Source organism: Patiria miniata, unplaced genomic scaffold (genome assembly GCF_015706575.1).
Source record: "Patiria miniata isolate m_02_andy unplaced genomic scaffold, ASM1570657v1 HiC_scaffold_10, whole genome shotgun sequence".
Lineage (NCBI taxonomy): Eukaryota > Metazoa > Echinodermata > Asteroidea > Valvatida > Asterinidae > Patiria > Patiria miniata.
Genome location: NW_024037048.1, coordinates 1,173,336 through 1,198,544, shown reverse-complemented (window position 1 = coordinate 1,198,544; position 25,209 = coordinate 1,173,336). Strand labels below are relative to the sequence as shown.

At 40.1% G+C, this 25,209-nt stretch overlaps 1 protein-coding gene across 2 annotated transcripts in view; it reads left to right on the top strand.

Moving 5' to 3' along the window:
- The first annotated feature begins 5,048 nt into the window (after window positions 1-5,048).
- LOC119734814 (rho GTPase-activating protein 19-like) overlaps window positions 5,049-25,209 on the top strand; it is a 62,186-nt gene continuing 42,025 nt past the window's right edge. For both annotated transcript variants that reach the window (XM_038208397.1, XM_038208389.1), the window contains exons 1-5: window positions 5,049-5,213; window positions 16,115-16,350; window positions 16,936-17,022; window positions 19,911-20,120; window positions 24,351-24,601. In XM_038208397.1, the coding sequence (XP_038064325.1) occupies window positions 16,140-16,350; window positions 16,936-17,022; window positions 19,911-20,120; window positions 24,351-24,601 (759 nt within the window). In that variant the 5' untranslated portion in view covers window positions 5,049-5,213; window positions 16,115-16,139. The remainder of the gene's footprint in view (window positions 5,214-16,114; window positions 16,351-16,935; window positions 17,023-19,910; window positions 20,121-24,350; window positions 24,602-25,209) is intronic.

The following is a 25,209-nucleotide window of genomic DNA, read 5'->3' as shown; positions in this document are numbered from 1 at the left end:
CAAAAGGTTGGTTTTTTTTTTAAACTTGAAGGTTTACATAATTTTCGATCTCACCAACTTACGCTGTACAGTATGTGGTCATAGGCCCTATAAAATTCACGTGTAAAGTCTGTTGTTCTGAAACACGGTGCCAACCATAGGCGTGGGAACGGGGAGACACGCGTCCCCACCCCAACTATTTTCATCCCCGAGTATAAATCTGTGGCCTACATTTGATTCTATAGCTCCAAATACCTAATTCAATGACTCCAAACTCGAAAATGAGGTTTAAAAGATGTAACTAATTTGGTTAAAAGTGGTCAGAAATTGCCACAGATCGCACCACTGTGAGCGTCTAAAATCCAATTTGTTTTCGGCAAGCCCCGGCGAACCACACGCAGTTTAGGCTTCGCACTCGCATATGCTGATCAAGATACACAAGTATGTACCATCTCAACAAGTTTGAGAAGCGATTGATGCCGTTGCCTTTGGTGCCAATGCAGGCTTTTAGGGCAAAGACCAATACCAGTTTGGCATGGCTTGATTTGTACAGTACTTTCTAGTTTCTACCGACATTCATAAATACCTCAGACAGTTTAGCTATTCCTATTGGTCGAGAGCCCGTCACGTGGCCGGTCTTAAACGGATGATAAAGACATGGCTAGCTGATCTTAAACACTTTTTCAGTGTCACAATAAAATGTGGACTCCTAAAAATCCAGTGCCTCTTACCGTTTCATTGGTTGAACGTAAACAATCCTCACGTAGGCATGCGCAACACTACCAGCGAGTCAGAATTTTATAGTTCTAAATTCAAAAGGCAACGCTTTAGGTGCGTTGTGCGCGACATCGCGCTGAACATGCTACGCGCGCGTCAATCTCCTTAAAAGGGTTGTTTACATCTTACTCGCCAGCTGAACACTCCATTATTTTGCTAAAGGGATGTTTCAAAAAGCATGAAGTGAACTTGTTGAACAAAATCGGGATTTTTTGAACAAATTATTTGATTCTTGTACCGAAACGGTATTTATGAATGGGAATAAATATGTGCTCGGTCGGTATTTATCACTCTGTTTAAGACCACTTAGAGTCTGGGTTCTGATAATTACCCTCGCCTCCGGCTCGGGTAATTATCAGAACCCAGACTCTAAGTGGTCTTAAACAGAGTGATAAAAACCTCCGGAGCACACATTTATTCCCTTATTAATAGCATCAACATTTTGGTGCCGATGTGTTACAACTGATAATGTAGTAACCAACGGATAATGTATCACCAACCGATAATGTATCACAAATTGACTGATACTGTATCACTAACCGATAATGTAGCAAAAATTGACTGATAGTGTAGTAGAATTTGTATCCGATAATGTATCACGTGTCGACGGATAATGTAACTACAAAATAACTGTATCCGATAATGTATACGGAACGGATACTGTATCAACCGATATACCCAAAATCAATGATAATGTATCAAAAATCAACCGATAATGTATCAGTACGGGGAAAAGGTGTACACAAATGTTTGTTTTATGTCCTATATATTCCGCCCCACTTTTTGACAAGGGGGTCTGGGCTATTGGATCACCCCACCCCCATTTTTGGGTATTTAGAGAAAAAAGGGCAGATTTTGAGGTGTTTTTCAAACTTTCCAACCGCCGAAATGTATCAAATAGTACTGAGAAAGGGAGAAAAAGCACAAAAAAGCTTGAAATGCGCTGATACATCTGTATCATGAACAGCGCCCCCAGTGTCATGTGGTCTCCAGCCCCCCCCCCCCCCCCCTCGGTTTTTGATTTTACCATTGAGCTATGGGCTCCGTGCACAAGTGCCCCTTCAACGGCCAGAAACGGAGAGTTGGGGGAGGACCTAGACTGGTCCCGGTCCATCTACTGCGTATTTTGAATGATGCAAAGTTATTAGGGGAGGGAATAGTCTGTGAGACCATCGCAAGTTCGGTTGAACGTATGCGCGCGCCGACGTTGCCTGACAATCATGCGAAGACGCTGCGGCTAATAACCTTGGCACATTCTGGAAGAGGCGTTGAACTTTGCGCGCGTACCAGTACAATACAGTTCGCATATGCTGTGTCCCGTCCATTGATCTCCATACGGAGATCAATGGTCCCGTGCGTCCATGCATGGTGCTCTCAAAAGTGGTAAAACGCGCCCTCTTGGTTAAAGCACGGAGCCAATACGGAGGCCAAGTGTCCTGAGAAAAGAACTTGTCCACATTTCGGCGCGGATGTCACGAATGCAGTTAACCCCCCCCCCCCCCCCCCCCGACATCAAAAGCTGGATACGCCACTAGCTTAGGCCCACTTGGAAGTAGGGCGTCTCCAAACCAGAGCAACTCCCTCCCAAATTCACAAAAAAATATTCTTAATGATAAACTTTCCCGAGTGGGGGACTTATCATAGCAAAGACACTTATTAGACTTTAATTAATTTGCAATATTGGTTACTACATTATCAGTTGTAACATAGTAACCAACGGATAACGTATCACCAACCGATAATGTATCACAAATTGACCGATATTGTATCACTAACCGATAATGTAGCAAAAATAGACAGATAGTGTACTAAATTTTGTATCCGATAATGTATCACGTGTCGACGGATAATGTAACTACAAAATAACTGTATCCGATAATGTATCACCACGGAACGGATACTGTATCAACCGATAAAGTATCAAAAATCAACCGATAACGATCTGTATGGGGAAAAGGTGTAAACGAATGTTTGTTTTATGTCCTAGTTTTTTTTTACTGGGGAGGGGGGTCTGGGCTATTGGACCCCCCCCCCCATTATTTCGTATTTAGAGGGGGAAAAAGGCAGATTTTGAGGTATTTTTCAAACTTTCCAGGGAGAAAAGGCACAAAAAGCTTGAAATGCGCTGATACTGTATCATGAACAGCGCCCCCAGTGTCATGTGGTCTCCAGCCCCCCCCCCCCTCCCCCTCAGTTTTTGATTTGACCATGGAGCTATGGGCTCCGTGCACAAGTGCCCCTTCAACGGCCAGAAAGTTAGGGGAGGACCTAGACTGGTTACCGATCCATCCACTGCGTATTTTGAATGATGCAAAGTTACTGGGGGAGGGAATAGTCAGGGAGACCATCGCAAGTTAAATTGAACGTATATGCGCGCGCCGACGTTGCCTGACGATCATGCGAAGACGCTGCGGCTAGTAGCCTTGGCACATTCTGGAAGTGGTGTGGAATTTTGCGCGCGAACCAGTACAGTGGTACGCACATGCTGAGTCCCGTCCATTGATCTCTATACGGAGATCAATGGTCCCGTGCGTCCATGGTGCTCTCAAAAGTGGTAAAACGCGCCCTCTTGGGTTGGAGCACGGAGCCCATACGGAGGCCAAGTGTCCGTTGATGATCTGATCTGATGAATTCACGCTCTGATTGGTTAGATTTTGCGTGGACAGTGACCTGCGCGTCATTAAGGTCATAACTCTGCAAGGTTTGAAACGGCCGTTAGGACTGATTCATTACTCTTTATTCCAGTTTAGAGATGTTTTTTCCCCGTTGAAAAGCGTAATAATGTAGGAAATTCTGTAAAACTTATGTGTTGTAAATTTACAATTCCTATCACTCGCTCAGGGTCCGTTTCGAATCACGAACGGTCGGATTGCAATATGCGACGCTCAAAATTTTGTCCACATGGGTCCGCAATGAAACAGAAATCACATCCGGTACGGAATATGAGCAGTTCTATGAGAATTTTCGGATAGCATTTGCGCACATTGTCTAACTGCGGTCTTGAACAGCTGCAGCCAGATGCTTTATACATAGGTCATAGGCCACTTCCTTCACAAGATTCTGTGAAGCTCATCAGAGTATCCCAGCGTCCTGTTTGCACTCGGGAACCCAAAGATTTGAAAACATTCGTCAGACAAGATTAATACTCTTATGTACCATATTTTACTGACACAACAACAAATCACCAAAGGAAAGAAAACTTGCGATAGCAAAATATCCAAAATTTTAACGATTTCCGACCCGAGTACAGTAACCTCGATCGGAACAGTGACTTCCAGACATCACAGCAAAATGATCAGCGCTGACATGCAGTTGTTCAGAGAAGCATGGAATTTGTTTTAATGTTTAAAGAAGTACATTTTCCAAATGAAGGGGTGTAAAAGCGCAAAATGTGTTTTATTAGAAAATTTCATTTCGTGAACTAAGACCGGCTGCATTGGGGCCTGGTCGGCGCGTCGGTAATAACCCTCGCCCTCGGCTCGGATATGATCAACGTCCATTCCCCGCCTGCCGGTTGAACGGACTTGTTTACTCAATCTGCCAAGCACACATTTATTCCCTTATTATTATAGCGTCAAAATGAAGGGGATCACATGAGAAGATATAATCTATTCCGTTACGAGCAATATATATACCATAGGTTCCACTTACAAATTAATTGTATTCATATAATTTATTACAAAAAGTGCAAAGTTGTCTTTCAAAGCGACTTTCAAATGTGAATCTGGTTTCCACGTACGACAACCTATCGAAGAAATCACCACTTGAGTCCTTATTGCCCGGCCTCACCCCCCCCCCCCCCCAACTACATGCACCATGGAGGTAGGATATTCCAAAACCTCAACGAGTTACCTTTCTCTGCGGGGTCTTTTATCCCCCACCCTCTTTTATTCATGTATTCGTTCATTCATGTAATACTTTAATCTTGTCTTTGTGTCTTCATTTCTTCATTTTGTCATCTTTTAACAATTTGTTTTTCTCCTTCAGTACAGTAATGAAAATCCCTCTCGCATTTTACACCCGATCTTTGTTGTATAATTTACGTGTAGATACTACGTAGCCTCACATGCGTTTTTTTGTTACCTACTCAATACTAGGGGCGCCCTTCCCTATGACGACATCGTACGCGTGTTTCATCGGCCACTGAACAAAATCATACTGAGTGTCCGATTTTTGGCCTGACTAAACTGGAAACCATCGAAATTGGCCAATCAAATGCAAGATTGTGTAAAGTCTGACCAATTAGCGTAGTGTATACAAAATTCAAGTCCGGCCGCGGCATATCTGCATGCGATATGCATGCAGCATACAGTCTAATGCGGGCGGCCGGAAAGGCGGTACGGTATATAGGGCGTCGGATCCGTTGTGTTTTTAAGACATTGATGTCATTGTATTCGACTGAAAACACAGTCTGAGTACCGGTACGGTAGACAGGTCCAGCTTGTCCAACAATTGGGGTAGGTACATTCAATCATGGAGGTAGGAATGAATGGTTTTTAATTTCCTAGGCTGCAACCTCCGTAAATCACTAAATGAAGTACAAAAACATGTCGAACTTTGTCAAATTTTGATGTTCACATTTAGCATGTAATCAGCTAGCCCCATAAATGTGGCCTATAAATTATAATGCCTCCGTAAACATAGGCCACACATCCACATGTACAAAAATCGTGTCGACTTTGCCAAATTTTGATTTTCACATTTAGGCTTAGTTGGTAGGTTTTTTTTGCTTTAGAAGCATACTCACCCTCTTTATACTATAGGCTAATCAGAAAGTGCTGCCTTTTTCAGATGTCTAATTTTTGTGAAATTTCATGTTGAAATTTTGATACGCAAACGTGTAAAAATGAATCTGGAAATTTCACGAAAAATATACATCTGAAAATGGCAGCACTTTCTGATTAGCCTATAAAGAGGGTGAGTATGCTTCTAAAGCAAAAAAACCCTACAAACTAAGCCTAAATGTGAAATTCAAAATTTGGCAAAGTCGACACGATTTTTGTACATGTGGACATGGTGGATGTGTGGCCTATGTTTACGGAGGCAGTCCAGTAAATAGGCCACATTTATGGGGCTAGTAATCAGCATGTTTAGAGGCTTAGTAATTGTCATGATTGTAGGTTTTATTTGCTTAACTGTTTTAAGCATACTCACGCTAATCAGAAAGTGCTGCCTTTTTCAGATGTCTAATTTTCGTGAAATTTCATGTTGAAATTTTGATAGGGGGCCTACGCAAACTATGACGCAAACATGTGCAAACGAATCTGGAAATTTAACGAAAAATAGACACCTGTCTGAAAAAGGCAGCGCTTTCTGATTAGCCTATAATTATAAAGAGGGTGAGTACAGTCAATTGACCAGTTCCGCAATTTGACCGGTTCCGCAATTTCGGAAAACTAGCTCTCGTTTTCAGGAAGACGAAAACGCCAAGGACTTAAACTTTGGTACCGATGGAAAGGTTATTCAATCTACTTTTCAAAAATGGTTTTAGTTTGGCAGTGGATATTTTGCCGGAGACGGCAAACCTTTAGTAAACGTTAGTTTGCCGGATATGCACTGAACATGCACAGTTAAACATTTTCCAGTGACAAATTTTAGTCTGGCTCCATGCCATTTATATCGTTGTAACCTCGTATTCACAAGATGGGATTCAGACCATTTTATAATTTCGGACTTTATTTCCCTTTTAAAAAAAATCCTCCAGAGCCACAAATCTGAAAAAGAAAATGTAATACTCTGCAATAAAATGTTTGAGACATGTTAAAATAATAAAAGAAGAATATTCTTATTTATTTGGGGCTGGATAAAAAAAAAAATTTAAAATGTGGCGGGAGTTGGGATCGAACCCGAGTCATCCCGCTCACTAGAGCGTTTGCTTAACCGCTACACCAAACGTGCTTCACAACTTTTGGTGGGAATTTAATACATCTTATAATTCAGCCCTATCTTAAAGAGTACAGCGCCCTCTGTTGATATAGATTGCCGCGGGCAATCTAGTTTGCCGTCATTACCTCCGGCAAAATATCCACTATCTTTTAGTTTTAGGATACTCACTTACATTTAAAAATAAATCCCCTACGACCGTCACTTGCCGTTAACGAACTGCCGAAATGGAACGCGCACGGAAGCGTGATTTCATGTTTGTCGGCCTGCTACACGATTGTTCAGGGGAATTAAATCATGGCAATACATGCAACTTGTTCGGAAATTATTCATAATTCCACCATACAAATATAAGATTTGAAGTCTTTGATTTGTTTTTTCTCAGTCAGTCCGCAGCGCACGCGATAATGAGGTCAAATCCCGAACTTTATGTGCACGGGCTACGTCACGTATCGGCCACGAGACTTCCACGTGTTATTGCGAGAGTTTAGCAGCTTTTTTTTCCATGAACTACACGTTGCAAATGAAGTAGCGGGTCTCCAAGATGGCGTGGTAAGTCGAAAGCGAACGTTTTTCTGAATCGAATGATATAAAATATGTCGAGATTCAGTAAGTTTTTAGCGGAATTTTGTTCACTCGAAGTTGGGGTGTGATTTTGAGGATTATTTTTGTTGTGGTTTTAGTTCCTGCGCCCTGACTGGACTAGGTAAAAATGACGAAAATGATCACCACACATCGATTAAGGAAGCAATGAGCTTTCGTTTGATATGTATTTTAGCTAGTTGTGGCGACATGTTTGTAGTTTTTTTCTGCGACACTTTTCGTGCGCGAGATTTGAAGTTTTTCGACCATTTTTTTCGGCTTGTACATGCGGAGCGTGTACAGTATGAATCATCGTGCACACGAGCACATGTAATTTTTAGGCATTTTGGGGCATGTTGGGGGTGGCTGATCTAGTCAATTCGTCATGCATGTTAATTTTTTTTATGTACATTTTGCTCATTTTTTTCACAATTTAGGCCTATACAAATTTGTTTATTTACAATTTTTCATTTCATTACAAGATGGGATCATAAATTTTTGTTCAGCTTCCTAGCTATTTACTCCAAAATCAATTTCTATCAACTTTTATCTTGTGTGTGGATGTCTGTTTTTCATGAAGATAGTTGTTTTGAAATAATTTACAAATAATGTAAGTTTTTTTTTCTTAATGCTACCGAAACGGTTTTTGTTCAGTTACTTTTGGAAAATTCCCTGGGAAAACTATACAACATACGGTGCATTTAGGCTATACACTAATTTGCTTTTGGTCATACAAAGAAAAGTCGTGAAGAAAATCCTTTCGATAAATTTACAATCCTCATATTTTTTCTTTCACTATCAATACAGGAACCTGTTAGAGCCAGTTCAATGCCTCGGTCCTCAGTTGTCGACAGTTTCATCGCCTCCAACACGGGAACCGTCACGTTCACTTCAGTGCCTTGGTTGGCATGGTCCTCATTTTATGTCGTTGACATTGACAATTTATCATCTCTCACACAAGAATGTTTTCTGAGACTCAGATTCATGCAGTATTAAGTTTCTGTGTGCAGATTTTATGATTTTTGTACTTCAGTGTAAAGGCCGGTTCATATACTTGTAGCGAATGGAAAGCGACATTGACATCATGAAACCTTCGCTTCAAATTTGACGGAATTGAAACATGCTCAACTTTTGTGAAATTGCAGTGCCGTGACGTCAACAATTTGAATTTGCATTCGCAGAGTATGATCCGGCCTTTATATGTACTGCGTTGTGCAAACAACATCATCACCATTTGTTGTTGCCATGTTAAACACGGTTATTTAAAGTCATGCCACAGATACCATGCCAAAGACAGCAACCAAAGATTATCTCAAATTTACTACATGTAAACATTGCTTCATGTACATAATCGTGATTAGTGACACTATGCCAGAACTGTGGTTATTGTTATCATCTTCACTTCACTGTAAATTGTTTAAATTGAACCTGTTACTACCAGATTTTAGCAGTTTTTAGATTGTAGGAGAGTTGATGATATTTTTGCTATTGATTTTTGTTGACGTTTATTTCTTATCCAAAGACAGATGTTGTCAGACATGGACGTGTATGCCAAAACTCATTTTTTAAAAAATGTTTTCCCTTCTTTATGCAAGCTGATTTTTATTCTGGCTGGAAACATGGGTATTATTAACACATGTATTTGCAATTTGTGATGTGCGATGTCATGAAAAGAAGTTATCTGAGTTTTCCATGAGTGTTTCAAAGCAAGGATATGATGGTGTAACAATATTATACAAAACTGATCAAGTATGTTAATGCTTGCAAGTACATGTACATGTAAGTTTATTTATTTTTATTTTTTTTATTATAAAAATCTTTGGACAATGATTAAAAATCTATTTAAAAAATAAAAGTAAATTGTCCTGGTCAAGACAAACGTTTGTAGAAACTGTCATCAAAGATGAGTCAGCCCAATTAAAAATTAAAATTTAGAATTAAAAAAATACAACAGGCATTTTATATGAAAATATACAGTTCTCATATGAAACAGTTCATAACATAAATTCAAAGTTTATAGGATTTTTATAAGTTGTGTTTTGAAAATTGTCTTCAATAAATACAGAAAACAAATATCCTTAAATAACTTCAACTTTGTCACATGAACATTTTTTTATATTTTGGATTTTATTATTTGATAAAGGGGATACAATTTTGAAGAAAAAAAGTCTAAAAGTGTTAACTTACATTGGCCCTGGGCACATTTAACTTAACAGATGAATAATTTCCGAAGGGTTCTACAGCGACAACAAAATAGTTAAAAATCTACCATCCCTGCACAAAATTCCACGTGCGTGTTGTAACATGGATACATGAACTACACGTTATTATGAAATCTTTCGTGATGACGTCATTTTTGGCCAATGAGGGCACGGGAAAACGACGCACTGTCATGGCGGGATGTTTCGTTGTTGGGTTTTTGAAGATCGTTAGAATTTTCTGCGCCCTGACTAGACTAGCTAAAGATCAAAGCGAAATCGAAAATTTTTGGATAAAATATAGCATTATCTCTGATGTTGGTGTGAAATTGAGCTGTGGCCGCTGTCAGAAGATGGAGAATACCGTCGTTTTTTGAAGGCCAATTCGTTGAGATTCGAAGTTTTTTTTCCGTTACAAATTTCTCCCTCTAAATTTCACGTAATTTCCAATCTGATTTGATAATATAACAGAATGGTTCTCTGTCTAAAAGAAAATATACATGATATTGATAGTTGACTAATAAAATGGATATTTCGGACCACATTCCATGGGTCGTCGACAGCTCATTAAGTATTCAAAACGAGGTCACGCACCGGAATGCCATGCATACAGCGCACATAAAATGAACGGCTTTTCAGTGCGCTGCGGACTGACTGTTCTATACCCACCAGAGTAACTGCTGGTCGTTTGGCCGGTTCCGCAAACGCATTCATACTGCCTATACAATACACTGGCACTGGCCATGGTATGACTGTATTAACCAGTGCTGCTATGATAGTATTGACAAGTATTGTTGATGACAGCCCAGGCCTAGCGCGGCGCACTTTATTTATTTTGGCATGAATCTTTTTTTTTTAACAACTTACAAAGAAATTGAGAATTTCTATTAATCCTTGTTTAAAAATGTCGAATTTGATGATCATTTCTGGGTGTTCAGTGCAAAATTGAAAACAAAATTGAAACAAAATGATTTTGTTTCTGTCCAGCTTCCGGATAGCAGCACTGTAGGTTTTGGATAAAAAAAAATTTGGACTTCAAAATTTAAAATACAAAAATCTTTCTTAGTGAGCAAAATTCCCACTAAACGTTTTTCCTTTGCTCTAAAACAATACACCCCATACTTGGTGTTGAAGCGGTTGTGCCTCAGGGGTTTGGATTCATTTTAGAGTTACAACTCTCCACATCCAGGGTGCATGAGTCAGCCCAGGCTAGGAGGTGAGGTTTGTGGGACACAATTAAAAATAATGTATAATAATATGGAAAATAAAACGCAGGTGTGTTTCTAACCCAAAGGACATTTCTAGTAATTTAGTAAATTTAAAATTATCCTTTTTCGGTGGGTTCTAACCTTACTCTTTACCCTTTTAAACAAAAAGAAAAATAGGTACACTAATATTTCATGATGAAGACCAGTCTCTCATCAGTACAGAGACACACATTTTGTTTGTTTTCTTGGAGCACAAAATTTGTCAAAAACTATAAACCATTTCTCAATTTTTGTCTCAACTTGGTCATAAACTAAATGATTTATATAAAATTTCTGTTTCATACAGACAATGCCAAAGACAAAGAAAAAGATTACGCCAGCCTCCTGATAGGCCATAAGAGGCCATCAGCACATCTTTTTCAGTTTTACCTGTGAAGGTCAAGAAGAAGTTGAATATTATAGTGAAAGTACATGTAGCTGTGTCTTCATCACCATTCCTTTGAATTAATTTATTTGTTCTTTTTTTTGTATATAGTGCTAGCTTCTGGAGTGCTTAAATTATGTGTATTATGCAGGTGTCATAAAGGCAATACATTTAAAGGCGTTACATACATTTTTATTAACCAGTACTTGTGAAAGAGAAGTGGATTTAAAAGGGGTAGCTTCTTGAGTGCTTTAGTTTTGTATTACATGTACATTTTACAAATGCAGGTATCACATGTCAATATATTGAAATGGTTATCGGGATGTACGTGATCAACTGATGAATGTGTTGACATTTTCTTTTAAGAGCATCACCGAACGGTAGATGAGGTTTGCTAATACAGTTGCCCAAGCATGATACACGTACAGAGTTAATATGTGCAACGTATGAGGAGTAACTGAACCCTCTCTTTAACTTTCCAACGACATTATAATTAGAAATTGCCATTGCTATGAAACAGCCATAGGATTTATGACATTTTTAACAATTTGTTTTGATTTGTTTGTGAAATTTAATTTGAATGTGAAACAATATGTATGTGGCCTGTATGTATCTGGCCTGCTGAGGCCTGTTCCCCCTCCCCTCCCGGCCCCAGGTTCTCCCTATTGGATGTTGGTGCACACAAAATTAAGCATATTGTGTTTATACACTGAGCAAATTGAAACACTCCCCCCCCCCCCCCACAAAAATAGTAAAATGAAAAAAAGGGGGAGGGAATAAACAAAAGTAAATAAATAATAATAATTAAATAAACAAATAATATTAATAAACAGTGCTCCCCTGCAGACAATGATTCAGTTCCAATTCATCCAGCCATGCAGTCACTTCCTTAAGTGTCATAGGAAATAAAATGATCCTGGAGAAAATATTAATTCAAATTCATAAATAGCTGGTCTGTGCTTATGTGAGGAAAAAAAACCAACTGGAGCAATTCAGTACAAGGTTTGTGTCTGGTTCTATCCAAAGTCAGTCAGAGCATGGTCAGAGTGTCTAAATAAGAATAAGACAACAACAAAAAGAAAAATATTATTAGTGGTTGCAAGATGAATGACAGAATGCTCAAAAAGCAAGAAAGTCATTTCATTGGATTTATTATTATTATTATTATTATTATTCTACAAATTAATGTGGCCTGACGTTGCGAACTTAGCAAGTTCTTCTTCAGAGGCTAAAACAGAAATGACAGAGGTACATACATTAACATGGGGGTGCACACAAACATGCAGGGATGAAAGAAGAAACACAAAAGGAGGATTAGGTGCGAAAGGTGTGGAAAGATGCAGGGGAGGGTGGATGAGAGAACAAAGAAACAAAGGGAGATGGCAAACCACAAGGGGTCTGGTATGAACAGGGGAGGGACCAGAAAGGGGAAGGATCAAAGGTCACAGGGAGTGGGAACGGACAAAAGAGTGTGGGAGTGAAGGGGGATTATGCGGGGGGGGGGGGGGGGGGGGGGGGGGAACAGTATGGAGGTGGAAAGGGATGAAAGATGGGGAAAGATGGGGAAACACAAACAATGAAGACCAGGTGGATTATCTGTAACAGAAGACAATGGAGGAAGAAAAATATTAATCATTTCCAAGTTGGATGTTGAGACCATGTGGTTGAATAGTTCGAAGACAATTCATCCACACTTTCTCTCTGCTGAGGCGAACTGAGTCCTTGCGATGGCCAAGGGATTCAATGCCCTGCAAAATCATATCAGAAATGGAGTGGTTAGGCAGGTTGAAGTGATGACCAACAGGGGTGTCTAGTTTCTTGGTGTTGACCGTTGACCGGTGGGCATAGAAACGCTTCTTGAGCGTATTCTTAGTCTCACCTACATACTGCACTCCACAGACCCTGCAAGAAATAAGATATATGACATTAGGGGTGTTACAAGTGATGTTACCAATGGTTCTGTGGGTAGTGACAGAAGAGTGGCCAGAAAAGGAGTCAGACTCCTGGATATGAATCTGGCAGACAACACATCTGGAACTGCACTTGAAAGTACCATGCTGGGTGGGCGGGGATGCATCTAAGGATGGGACTTCAGCTCGAACAATCAAGTCCCGTAGATTTCGAGGACGCCTGTAAGCCAATGTGGGCCGTTGGGGATGGCGCGGGCAAGGCGATCTGAAGTATGGAGGATATGATGATTGTCATTAGTGATTTTGCGAAGGGGAGGGAGATTGGGGTGAAACGTGGTAACCAAGGGAATCATGGGTTTGGCCATGGCATCAGGGGCCTTTCCCGTGAGAGCTAGATTTCTGGGGATAGCTTTAGCTCTGGCAATGGCACGATGAACTTGGCGAGAGCTGTGACCCCTGGCCACCAAGTTGTTCCTCAGTATCTGTGTATGGCGGGAGAAATCGGAATCATTAGAACAAATTCTTCTGAGTCTGAGTGCCTGGCTAAACGCTATGCCAGTTTTGCAGTGCCTGGGGTGACAGCTGGAGGAGTGGAGGTACTGGTGGGTGTCTGTGGGTTTGGAATACAGGTCAGTGGTTAGTGAGTTGCCTTGCTTGCGGACGGTGACATCCAGAAAGTGGGTTTGGTGAGCCGAGAACTCCGATGTGAATTGATGGTTCTGTGGAAGGAATTGATGTGGTTATTATTATTAATCATTTCTGGTAATGAAACCAAGGATTCCTCAAAAGCGCCCTAGGCACTGTAGCTCGCAAGCCTGAAGAAACCTGTGGAGAGAAGACAATGAGAAGAAGTTACAGATTGAAGCAAGTCAAATAATTATCACCTGATATTTATTACGTAAAAAAAGATCCATAACAACTTCATGGAGTTACATTTTGTAAATTTGGACGCATTATAATGTGCAGACCTTGGCTCATGCACAGGGAAAGGTAATCCACATCTTTTCTTGGCTGGTTTTGGGGGCAAAAATGATCTAAATTTGGCCAGTAAACAAGGAATATTTTCAGTCCAGTCTCACAGAGGGCGCCGTTTGCAAAACCGGAAAACGTTTGCGGAACCGGTCAAAACACCGACCTCTACAAAATGTCCTGGCAAATTTCTCTTTCAAACGATCGCAGAAAACTGTTCATATCATGAAGTAGGTGAGTAATTTGCGCATATTTATAGATAGGTAGCTTGCTGTAAAAGCGCGTTTTTTCGCCACAAGACGCTTCAGACGATTTGCGATTGCGGAACCGGTCAAACGAATGTATGCTTGTAGTTGTAAAGCAAAAAAACCCTACAAACTAAACCTAAATGTGAAAATCAAAATTTGACAAAGTTCGACCATGACGACGCGTTTGTACATGGTGGAAGTTGCTTCTGAAATCAGAAGGCTTCCTCCGTCTGCCTTCTGAGATCCTTAAAATTCGGGGGTCAGCACTCTATGGCTTTTGGAAATGCCCTTTGATAGACGAAATACCTTTGTCTGAAATTCTACTTTTTGAAACACAAATCTACCCAAAAAGTTGAGCTTGTTGATCCATAACTCTGAAATATTTTCTGTGCGTGCTCAACTAGCCCGAGTAACCATGGTAACTAGGACTCTACAAACCACCTTTTTTAACATTTGGCATTTGGAGATGGTCGGGCATATGGCATGTATGGGCTCCAGAAAGATTTAAAATTTCTCAGAAAATTGGATATTATTATTAGGACACCTGACCTCAGCATTCCAGAGGAGAATAGCAGAGACATCATAGTATAGGCCTACAACCATATTTTATGTAAGAAAATTTGCGTAATTTTTTGAGAAGCGCCTCAGTAGTAGGGAAAACCAGGCGTGTGGCCAGAGATATAGCGCAGCAATATCGAGGCCACACTAGTGGGGCTAACTTGGACCCATCTAATTGCTTTTTTAACATTCGGACATGTTACATAGGCGATAAGTTGGATCCAAGTCGAGGCCACACTAGTGGGGCTAACTTGGACCCAACTAATTCGTTTTTAACATTCGGACATTCACGGAGTTCCATGTTGCTGAGATACCCTATCGCGGTATTCCACATTTTTGTGATAGGCTATCAAGGTATTTCGCATTTCCACAATAGCATACATGTATCATGGAATTCCACTTATTCATGAAAGCCTTTCACGGAACGGAATGCCGCGTTTTTACGATAACCTACCACTGATTTCCTCGTTCAGTGTTCTCCAACTTTGAAAATTAAAGGTCGGTGCGCTGTCAAAAAGCGGGGGGGGGGGGGGGGGGGGGGGGGGGGGGGGGGGGGGGGGGGGGGGGGGGGCTATAATTAGGTTAGGGGCGCTATTTGCAGTCATACATTTCTTTATGCTAGTGGGTGCTATTTGCAGAAGAACATGTAATTTGTGTATGGATAACAGCTTTTAGGCCATTTCTAACACAATAACACTATACTTAAGTACAATACTGGCTCAGCATCATCTTTTTTAACACATCAGTCACCAGGGACTCTGAGGCAGTTTGGCCTTGAGACTTTTGACCTGATTAAGTGTTGCATGTTACTGCTTTTGGCAGAATTTCTGGCCAAAATATACCCTGAAGGGTAAGGGTAGTCCCACTTGTTTGTCTTTTTTATTATTATTATTATTTTTTTTTTTTAAGCATGGTGGGCAAGTTTTAAGCATGGCGGCAGCTTTTTAAGCTTAGCGGGTACCTCAGAAAGCTTGGGGAGGCTTTAAAACTTTGGGCATTAAGTCCAATTGGTAGGGCGGCAAGGGCACAAACTTCAAGAAGCACAAAATATTGTGCTATGAGTGTAATAAATGTACAAAGAATTGTTTGCTAATCATGCACTGAAGTACTGCACATACCGGTACAGTAATATAAAAGTGTAATGTTGGTGTCATTGGAGAGGGCTTTCAATCATGTCTGCATCATTCTCATCATTCTCACAAAGCCAATATTTTGAGAGAGGGTCTGAGGAGTTTGAGTTCTAGTAATCAGCTATTTAAAGGTAGACTCTTTCCTGATCTTTGGAAACATTTCATCAGTTTCGTGACTCTTCCCACTTAACTCCTTTTTCTTTTTCATAATGAAATATTTTTGTATCCGCATTTTGTGATGTTACCAGGTTTGTGGATTTTACTCAGTCCACCATGTCTGCAGAATACCTTTGCAACCCTCTCTACTATGTGGAAGCTATGAGACATAAACACCCTCAAGTGCTAAATGACTGGTGCTGCACAGAGTTGTCTCATGTTCTAGATTTCAGTGGATCAGATGGACTCGGTCAGGTGCTGGCGGGTGTTGTTGATGTGCGCCAGGGAAAGACATTTGTCAAAAAGTTTAGCAGAAACAAGCAGAGAGGTATTGCACAACTGTTACCACATCAATCTGTACTACCCATTTGTTGTACCTGTATATTTTTCTGGTGTGCAGGCTTAAATAATGTGCGGTGACCCTGTTGTCAATTGTCCTAAATTTGGTATCAAAATGTGGGCAAGACTTGTTGCTAGAATGTCAGGAATGTTCACAGTGAGAAATGCACATTTGGCAGAAATATTGAAAGGTGGGTGGGGTGGGAATGCTGTCCATCCCACCCACACTCTACAGCCCCTCACCCAACCCCCAACCCCTCCTTTTAGGGTTTAAATAATCCAAGAACAGTATGTAATCCGATTTGTTGATTCTTCAGGCAATGTGCATTTCGTAAATATTCAACAAATAGAATGGAATGTACAGGGAGTGGGGGTCTAACAAGTTCATTACATTTTGTAATGTAACAAAGTGCATACGTTTTTTGTGACAATATTTTTGAATTAGTAGGGATATTTGCAAATTTGATTGAAATTCCCAACACATGAAGAGTAACTGGAGAAACTTGTAACTTATGGTCAAGAGAAATACATGCATAATGAATTTATTTCCTGGTGTTTGTGCTTGAATATTTAGCCAATTCTCAAAGTGGAATATTTGGTGCCCCTCTGACAGAAGAAGGTTACCGTCAGGCTCGGCAGCTCATTGACTTCCTGAAGGATTGTGAGTATTACAGCAGCCACAAGTTACTAACGATATTAACAAAACGTCCACTGCAGCATTGGCTTCTAACTGATTCTGCATTAGCTGCTCCTATTTATCCCCCTGGCTTTAGCCAAGAAAGGTGGATCCCTTTGCGATAGTGTATTCCCTCACTCCATGTGTATGTGTGTTCCAGTTTGGTTAGGTTAAATGTTTAGTGCTGTCATATGAAAAGCCAGACATCATTCTCAATTAAACTTGGTGACAATAATCTTTAGGTAGGGGCACTTAAGATGACTTGAGACAATTGAGGTCAAAGGTCATCTAGGGGCCAAATGAGGTCATTGTTGATTTGGGGTTAGGTTAAGTGAAAAGTGTGTTTAAGAACTGACTTTCTAAGCACAGCCGGCATGCCAGGGGATCGCGCAAGTTTAACTTACAGTATTTTCAAAGTTGAATAAGGGTTCTATACTGCTCCTCTGCGGTATATGGGGTATACCCACTCTGAATTTCATGGGGTATGCACCAAGCAGATTACATTCGTTTGCCAGGCGGGAAAGTTTTATTATAAACTTTTGGGGGGGGGGGGGGTAAAAAATTAGAAAAGTCTTGGCAATTCCGCTGAAAATTGCTTCCATATCGTTAACACAAGATGCAGAAGGTTTTTAAGAGAACAGTACAGAGATGCCGTTTTTCCGGTTTTAACTGGAATTCCGGTGTTTTTTTTTAAATCTCACAAAATTCTGTTTTTGTTTTTTTGGGGTCGTAAAAATAAACAGAAAAAGAGAAGAAAAATTGTGGAAATGGGTTGAATTTACCTTGTTAACCCTCTCGATTAAGTAAATTTACTGGTTGGCGCACGCACGGTACAACCTTGTTCGTTGAAGTAGTCTTAAAAACAGTCTTTGTTGTTGCCGAGCCTGCAGGCGGCCAATGTACAAGTTGGCACGCAGTATACAACGGCGCCTCACACACGCTTCACTGCGTGCGGGCATGTTGTGCGCTAGGCACACGTATCATTCAGCCTGGAAATCAAGTCTATCATTTAAGTTATCGGTGGTTTCCGATCGCAGTGATGTATGTGAATACAAAAAACGCGGGGTACCAAACATGTTTTTGTCGAACGCATCGCGTAGTGCAAAGGTCATGTTCACCGACATCAGTGTTGTGGAATCATGCATGTTTCATGTCGAATATTACCTTGGAAATTCGGGTAAGCAGAATAAATATTAGGAATATGGAAAAAGTCAAAGTGAATGAAGGATCGGACAGCTTAAAGGCCATAGAAGTACAATTAAAAGATAAACAAACAGAACTGGGCTTGGCAACAAGATAAAGATGACAACGGGGACTTTGTGTCAGACTCGGACTCTGCTTTTTCACACATAAAAAAGTTCCATTTTTTCAAGCAGCCGTTTTTTTGTACGATCGCACCCCCACGCTATCGCACTCCTAAAAGCTTTCCGAGAAGTGCAAATAATCGCACGCCTGAATCCCTCTGTACTGCACACCTCGGCATACATTTACAGCATGACATCTGTGAGCTCTTGAAATGGCTTTACTGTTAACCAAGATGAATATTATAAAAAGGTACCAGATTGGGTGACTGCTCTATGTTCCAACACCCCTATGTTCCGACAACTTGCACATAAGATTGTGTTACTCAGGGTTAGGGTTAAAGTTAGGAATAGGAATATGTGCAGTCGGAACATGGGGGTGTCAGAACATAGGAGTGTTGGAACATAGGGGTGTCGGAACATAGAGGTGTAACCCCAGATTGTATAGTCCCTGTTGGACCACAGAATTACACCCCTAGAAAAATCACCCGCCTAGAAAAATCACACGCCTAGAAAAATCCAGGCGTGCCTTTTTCCTTACGCCTGTGATATTCATTTGAATCAGAAGGACTGAAGATGTTCCCTCTGAAGAGAAGTTGGGAAATAAAAATTTGGCAGTTGGCAAGTTAGGGAGTGATAATCCCACGGCCACTAATGCTACCAGTAGTGCAATGCTTCTGCATGTCAGGCACACGCAGGCACGCCTGCATGAAACCAGCGAAAAAGAAGTAAGCACTACCGGGAGTCTGCGACATTCATCTCATCAAAGACACTGGAAGAGTAATTATGGAAAACAGCATGCTTTCCAATATATGTATAAACTCAAAAAAATTAACAGCAGAAGGGCAGGAGCTAAAACAGCAAACACACAGACCTTTCCCGTACAGGTCCAGTGGACTGGTACAAGTCTGAATACAACGACCCGAAGCGGATTACTTTCAGGAAATTTACAGTAACTGTAAAGAAGATTGCATAAGGCTCTAAACATTCCCATTCATAAATCTTGAGTTATCATACCCAGTACAAAGTAAAGAGAAATTTATTTTGGCGTGATTTCCCAAGTTTATTGCGAAGTGCACTTGAAATTGTGCCCAAAAATATTAATAAGTTCTTGACAAACTTCTAAGTCGGGTATGTGGCTAAAGATAATCATGGTTTATCAAAATTCTTAAATGTTCACGTCAATAACGTGGGATTTTCCAAGATTTGTTCAAGTGCATGACGTCAGGGAACACTCAGCCGATTTTGTGCCCAATTTCTGGCAACAGGTTTTGAATTTTGGACTAAATTTCATGTCACTGAAATTATTCACAGGTTCAACAGCAAGAATTATTAGGGTAAAAGTACGAGTGTTTAACTTGTAACCAAGCTGGGAAGGTTACGCAGAAAATTCAAAAGTGACACTTGACTGGGATATAATTCCACATTTATAAACATAGATAGTGATGAATTGGGTGTTGTGTTCAGAATAAAACTTCCACCTAGAAATACATAAGATGAATTTTTCAAACAATGTTTGAACCGTTTTTTGATGAAAAAATTATTGATTTTTAAAATATTTTTTTAATGTAGATATTACAAAGGAAGGTATTTTCCGAATACCTGGTAACTCCGAGCGTCAACGCCGTTTAAAAGACAAAATCAACTGTGGCCTTTTGGTCGACCTTGAGAATGATATATTCACTGCACATGATGTAGCTTGTGTCTTGAAGACATTGCTTGGAGATCTACCAGAACCACTGCTCACAGACAGGCACTATCCTGCTCATGTACAAGCTGCAGGTCAGTTCATATTAACAGAGAATATAGTAATTTATTTACCATAATACAGTTAAACATTGCTATGAGGCACGTTTTTTTTTGTGACTTCCAAGTTCCCAGTTGCATGCCTGATTACTAGAGCGCTGACTCTTGTACAAAGTGATGCCTGCTGGGCGCATCCATGTTTGCACAAATCAATGGAGAATTACGACTATTTGTAATTTTGTACGTATTTTGTATGTCTATTTGCATATCTGCGTTTGTATTCCATACCAGTGTGTCATCGAATCAGATACGCCCAAAACGGAAAAGCATAATCAGGAAATAAGCGTTTCGTTTTGCGTGCGCATATCCGCTGCAGATTATTAACACGCGTAAGAAAAAAGAAGTTTGCATACGTTCTACTTGCGCATTGCATTTAGAGTACACTTTCAAAATTCAATCCATCTAATTTCATTATGTTCTACAAACACGCACATGAATTCAAAATGTCTGCGCCCAAAACGGCTTCAAAGTGTCTTCGCGCGCAGGAATGAGGAGTTAGTGCTCTAGTAATTTAATAAAGCTCTATGGTTTTAACAGGTCTGTAAACTGGTCTCATATATTGGTACAATTGACAGGCTGTGGTAGGTACATGTATGTTAACTGAGGGTACCATGCTTCAACTGGCATTGATAGATGTGGTTGGTCACCACTGGTGAGTGCTGTAATATTGTTGCGAAGGCATAGCGTCGGTTACTGTCAAAGTTGACCTTCAAGTCTGGAAGAAATCGTTCAAAAACTTCCCAAAATGTATGTATTCATCCCAATTTCTAGGAATTTATCCAAGTTATTATTTCACAAGTAGTTGAACACTTACATCATCTAAGTATGTTCCGAATTTCAGCTTAATCTGTTGTTGCAGACGCTAGTGTTACACATGGAACCATCTCCAAGGAAAATTCGAAGAGGATCAAAAAAACTATTTGCCAACCCAACCCATGTGCATTGTTTAGCAAAGCGCTGTAGGTGCTATGGCTGACCGATTTCGGCCCGGCACACAATGATGAAGGGCATATTAGCATATTCATTAGGCCAAAAAAGAAATACATCTGCTTCCGGTTACCCGACCTACCCTATTTTTAGGCTGCGACCCTCAACATGTTATCGGCAATTCCCCACCCCCACCCCAAAAAAGAATGATTGAAAAAATAAAAACAAAATCTTATTGTTTTTTTTGTCTTCACAAAATACCTCTTAACAACCCTTTTGCGTAAAAAAATGTTTGTTTTTATTTGTTTTCTTACTTACATGCGCTTTTTTTTCAAAAGAAACCTCCGTTGTTACAAATTCGCTTCGCGATTGACTACTTCGCAATTCGATGTCATGGTGACTATAATCACGTGCGTAAACCGAGCTCAATGCAGCGACAAATGGTTCCCGCCGCGCCGTGCAGGGGCCAATTTAGAAGACATGATGAAAATGCGGTAACCAGTCTATGCGATCGATAGCGCTAGCATGATGCATATAGCAGGCCGGTGCACTGTCAACTGGTCGGATTCGACCGTCGTAAAAATGCCAAGAAAACACCGATGGAGAACGAACATTTTTGCAAGTAAGTTCACAGAATTGATCTACTGTACATGTAGCTTGTCTGTGTATGTATTTTCCGCGTTCAAGAGTTCATTTTGAGATCGCACTTCTAGTATTTGGAGTGATGCAATGCAGCGTGTTTCCCGAAAATGTCCACCGTAAAACGAGGTCTGTTGGCCACGCGTCTTACATGCACAGTGAATCACACACTTCGGAGATTTGGTCAGCTTCTCGTCTTGACTAGTGTTGTGCATATGGTACAAACGACCTGAATTTTCCATTATTTTTTAAGACTTATCGAACGTAAATTTATATATTGACAATAATTAAGGTAGGTGTTATTCACTTTTTGTGGCCATTTTGTGTATAGCTTTCGTAGTGCAGTGGAAATAATTCAGGCTAAAACTTCGCATATAATTGAATACCGCATTCAGTCTGCATAAAAAAATGGCCCCCCCCAAAAAAAATCTGACTGACCGACCTTATTTTTGAAAGGCATGTAATCGGAAGCAGAAGTATTTTTCGGCCTTAGCGTCACTCGGCCTGACATGGTGTGGGTCTCAGTATTGACCAATGGAAGCCGGCAAAAAGGGTGATATTTGTTTTTTTAATAAACAACTCGTGAAGGAGGCTTTTATTTAATTTTTCACTGCACTCCGTAAAGGATAGGAACCTCTTTAATATTCGTGAGGCTTGAATATTAAGGTGTTACCATTTCCAAAATTGCACGTAGCCAGGCCTTTTTTTCCAATTTCAATGAAAAGTAATGAACATATCACAATTATTTTTAGCACATACTTGGATCATTATAAGGAAAATTAATTCTGAAAGTTGCATGAAGATATATTCTTCCAAACTGGAGAAATTTATTTTCAAAGATTTCACCCGCCAACGTGAACATGTCTGTGTACATTCAAAATAAAGTGTTACGTAACCTTTAGAAATCGCCCTTTGCAACCACATAGCTGCAATGAAGGATTTAGCTCCTAAGTTACAATGAAGGCAAAGGTTCACTCATTCTTTCCAACCAAACAAAGGCATCACTCTTTAAAATGGCTGCTACACAAGCTGTAGCAGTATTAATGGTCACCTTATCTATCAAACCACTTCAACAGGCTTTGACAGGTTGGTTGGATGGCTTTATAGAGTTATATAATAAATTGAATTAAAAATGAACCTGAGATAAAAAAAGTAAAGTAATAAATAACACATGATGGCCAACAGTGACAATTAACCGGTAGAGTAGCGCTACTGCAACAACGTACACAGAGCATTAAACAGTTCTTATAATGTAAGTGCATTATCCAGAAATACCTCTGTGCTCTTCTGGTAAGAAACAAGTGGAATTAAAGTGTGATTTAAAATGTTCCAGGGATGGTCTGATTTTTACATAATGAGGTACATGTACCTGTTTTTTTCCTTGGAATCTTCTTTTTTTTCTCTTTTTTTTGTGCTAGGCTTTAGCGTCGGCACAGAATCACGTAATGCCAATATTTTTAGAGTTATACCATTTTAAAGCTTGGCATCATTGGTCCTTCCAGAAATTACATGGAAGGTACTGGGAAAACCCCTTTTTGATTGCACGCGCTGTGACAACCGTAGTGCAGGAAGTCGATGCTGATGCCGATTTACACAAAGGATTTCACCAAACTGAACCAAACCTGGAGGATCAGTTTCAGCACTATATGGATGGTATTCAATTATAAATCCCAGGAGATAAGCAGGGGCCACTCTATGGATGCATTGTTTTCTTCAATTAGGCTAGTCATAACCTTGTAATCTTTAACCACTTACGATGCATAATGTATCATACTTGGTGAAATCCATTCAGTCACACACTTGGCTATATGCTTTAATAGCAAATATGTGGTACGGAAGGAAAAAAGCGCCGGCAAGCGAGTGCCACACACATGGAATCATGGCTTTGCAGCAATGGTAGACTTTCTGCGAGTTAATTCCCAGAACGTGATCTCTACATACATGTATTTTCTGTTTATATATCAGTAGCCCAGCCCCAACATGTCACTTGACTAAACTGGGGTCATTGCTGTCAAACGTCATCATGGGGTCACTGGGGTTAAAAAGCTGATTTTGTTTTACTCAAAACACTTCTTCCAGAAATTACATGGCACAATCACGTGACTCATGCATGAACACTAATTTGTTGTCCTGCAGCTTCAAGATAATTCCGATTGAGCTGGTTGTTTTATTTCTAATAGTGAGGTTCATAAATTCTTGGAATTGCCCATATGTAGACAGAACCTCATAATTGGAATTTGTTTTTAGTTCCATATGATGTCAAGGAGCTATCATGATGAATGTCCTTTTTTTGCGATGAAAGTCATAGAAACGTGGAGGGAAATGAAATTGTTTCCAATGTTGGTTTTGCATAACTGCTTCACAAAATACATGTATTATAAACATAACTAGAATTCAAAGCACATTTTGACAAAAAGGCCCTATTCTGAGTTTGTTGGTAAATGAAGGTCCATACTGACACACATCCTGTTTAACCAAAATACTGCTCATACATGTACCGGTAGCCTGTTATGGAAGCTTGTGTATGTGGAGACTATCTCCAAGTCAAATGGTCATTTATTGGGCACTAACCAGAACAGATGATTCAAGTTTGGTTGGACATGATACATTGATGTCCTTCAACTAATCTCAATTTCCCAGGTCTGACATATGAAATGGATCAAGTTCAAAGTCTGACAGAAGAGATTGGGAAGAGGTATCAAGCCAAGAACACCCAGGACCATATTACAGCATTACGATATCTCTTCCTCATGCTTCCACCAGTCAACTTCAAAACGTTGAGAGAAATTCTGGAGCTTCTGTATTGCATCACTGAACAGGAAAATCTGAATAAGATGTCTGCCTTTAACCTGGGCATTATGTTCGCACCACACATCCTATGGCCAAGATATGTAAGTATAAAACGAGAGAGGATTAGGGACTTTAATTTGTAAAACAGGTTTGCCTTTAAACATGTTAAATGATAAATATTTTGTAGCATAAAGTACTTATAATATTGGATGGCTTTGGGAGGATACAAGCATGTGATGTGATCGATCTACATGAGTTGTTTGTCGGGAATTTTCATTTGGCGATACAGGCCAAAATAGGGCCACTTCATCACATCCCTTGGTGTTCTGACTCCCATAAATTTTTAACTTAAGGTGGTATCAGCATGCGGTTTTCACAGCAGTAATGCTGAGATTGTGTTCTTTTCAAATCTGTAATAATAAAAAAAAAAATGTTGACCAGGGTCGACAAACGACTCATTTATCGCATCACATATATTGCACAAGCTATGACAATATTGCATGTGTACCCCCCCCCCAAAAAAAGCCTTCCAATATCATTATTTACATTAGGGTTACTTTGATCCACAAGAAATACATTTCAGGACACTGTCTTTATATCTCATATTTTGTCAAGTATTCTTCGCAATAGCGAAGCAAATTTTGCGCCACCCAAAGCTGTCATTGTGGTTGTTGACAGCATTTCGCGGATACCCCTTTGTGCACTGCAT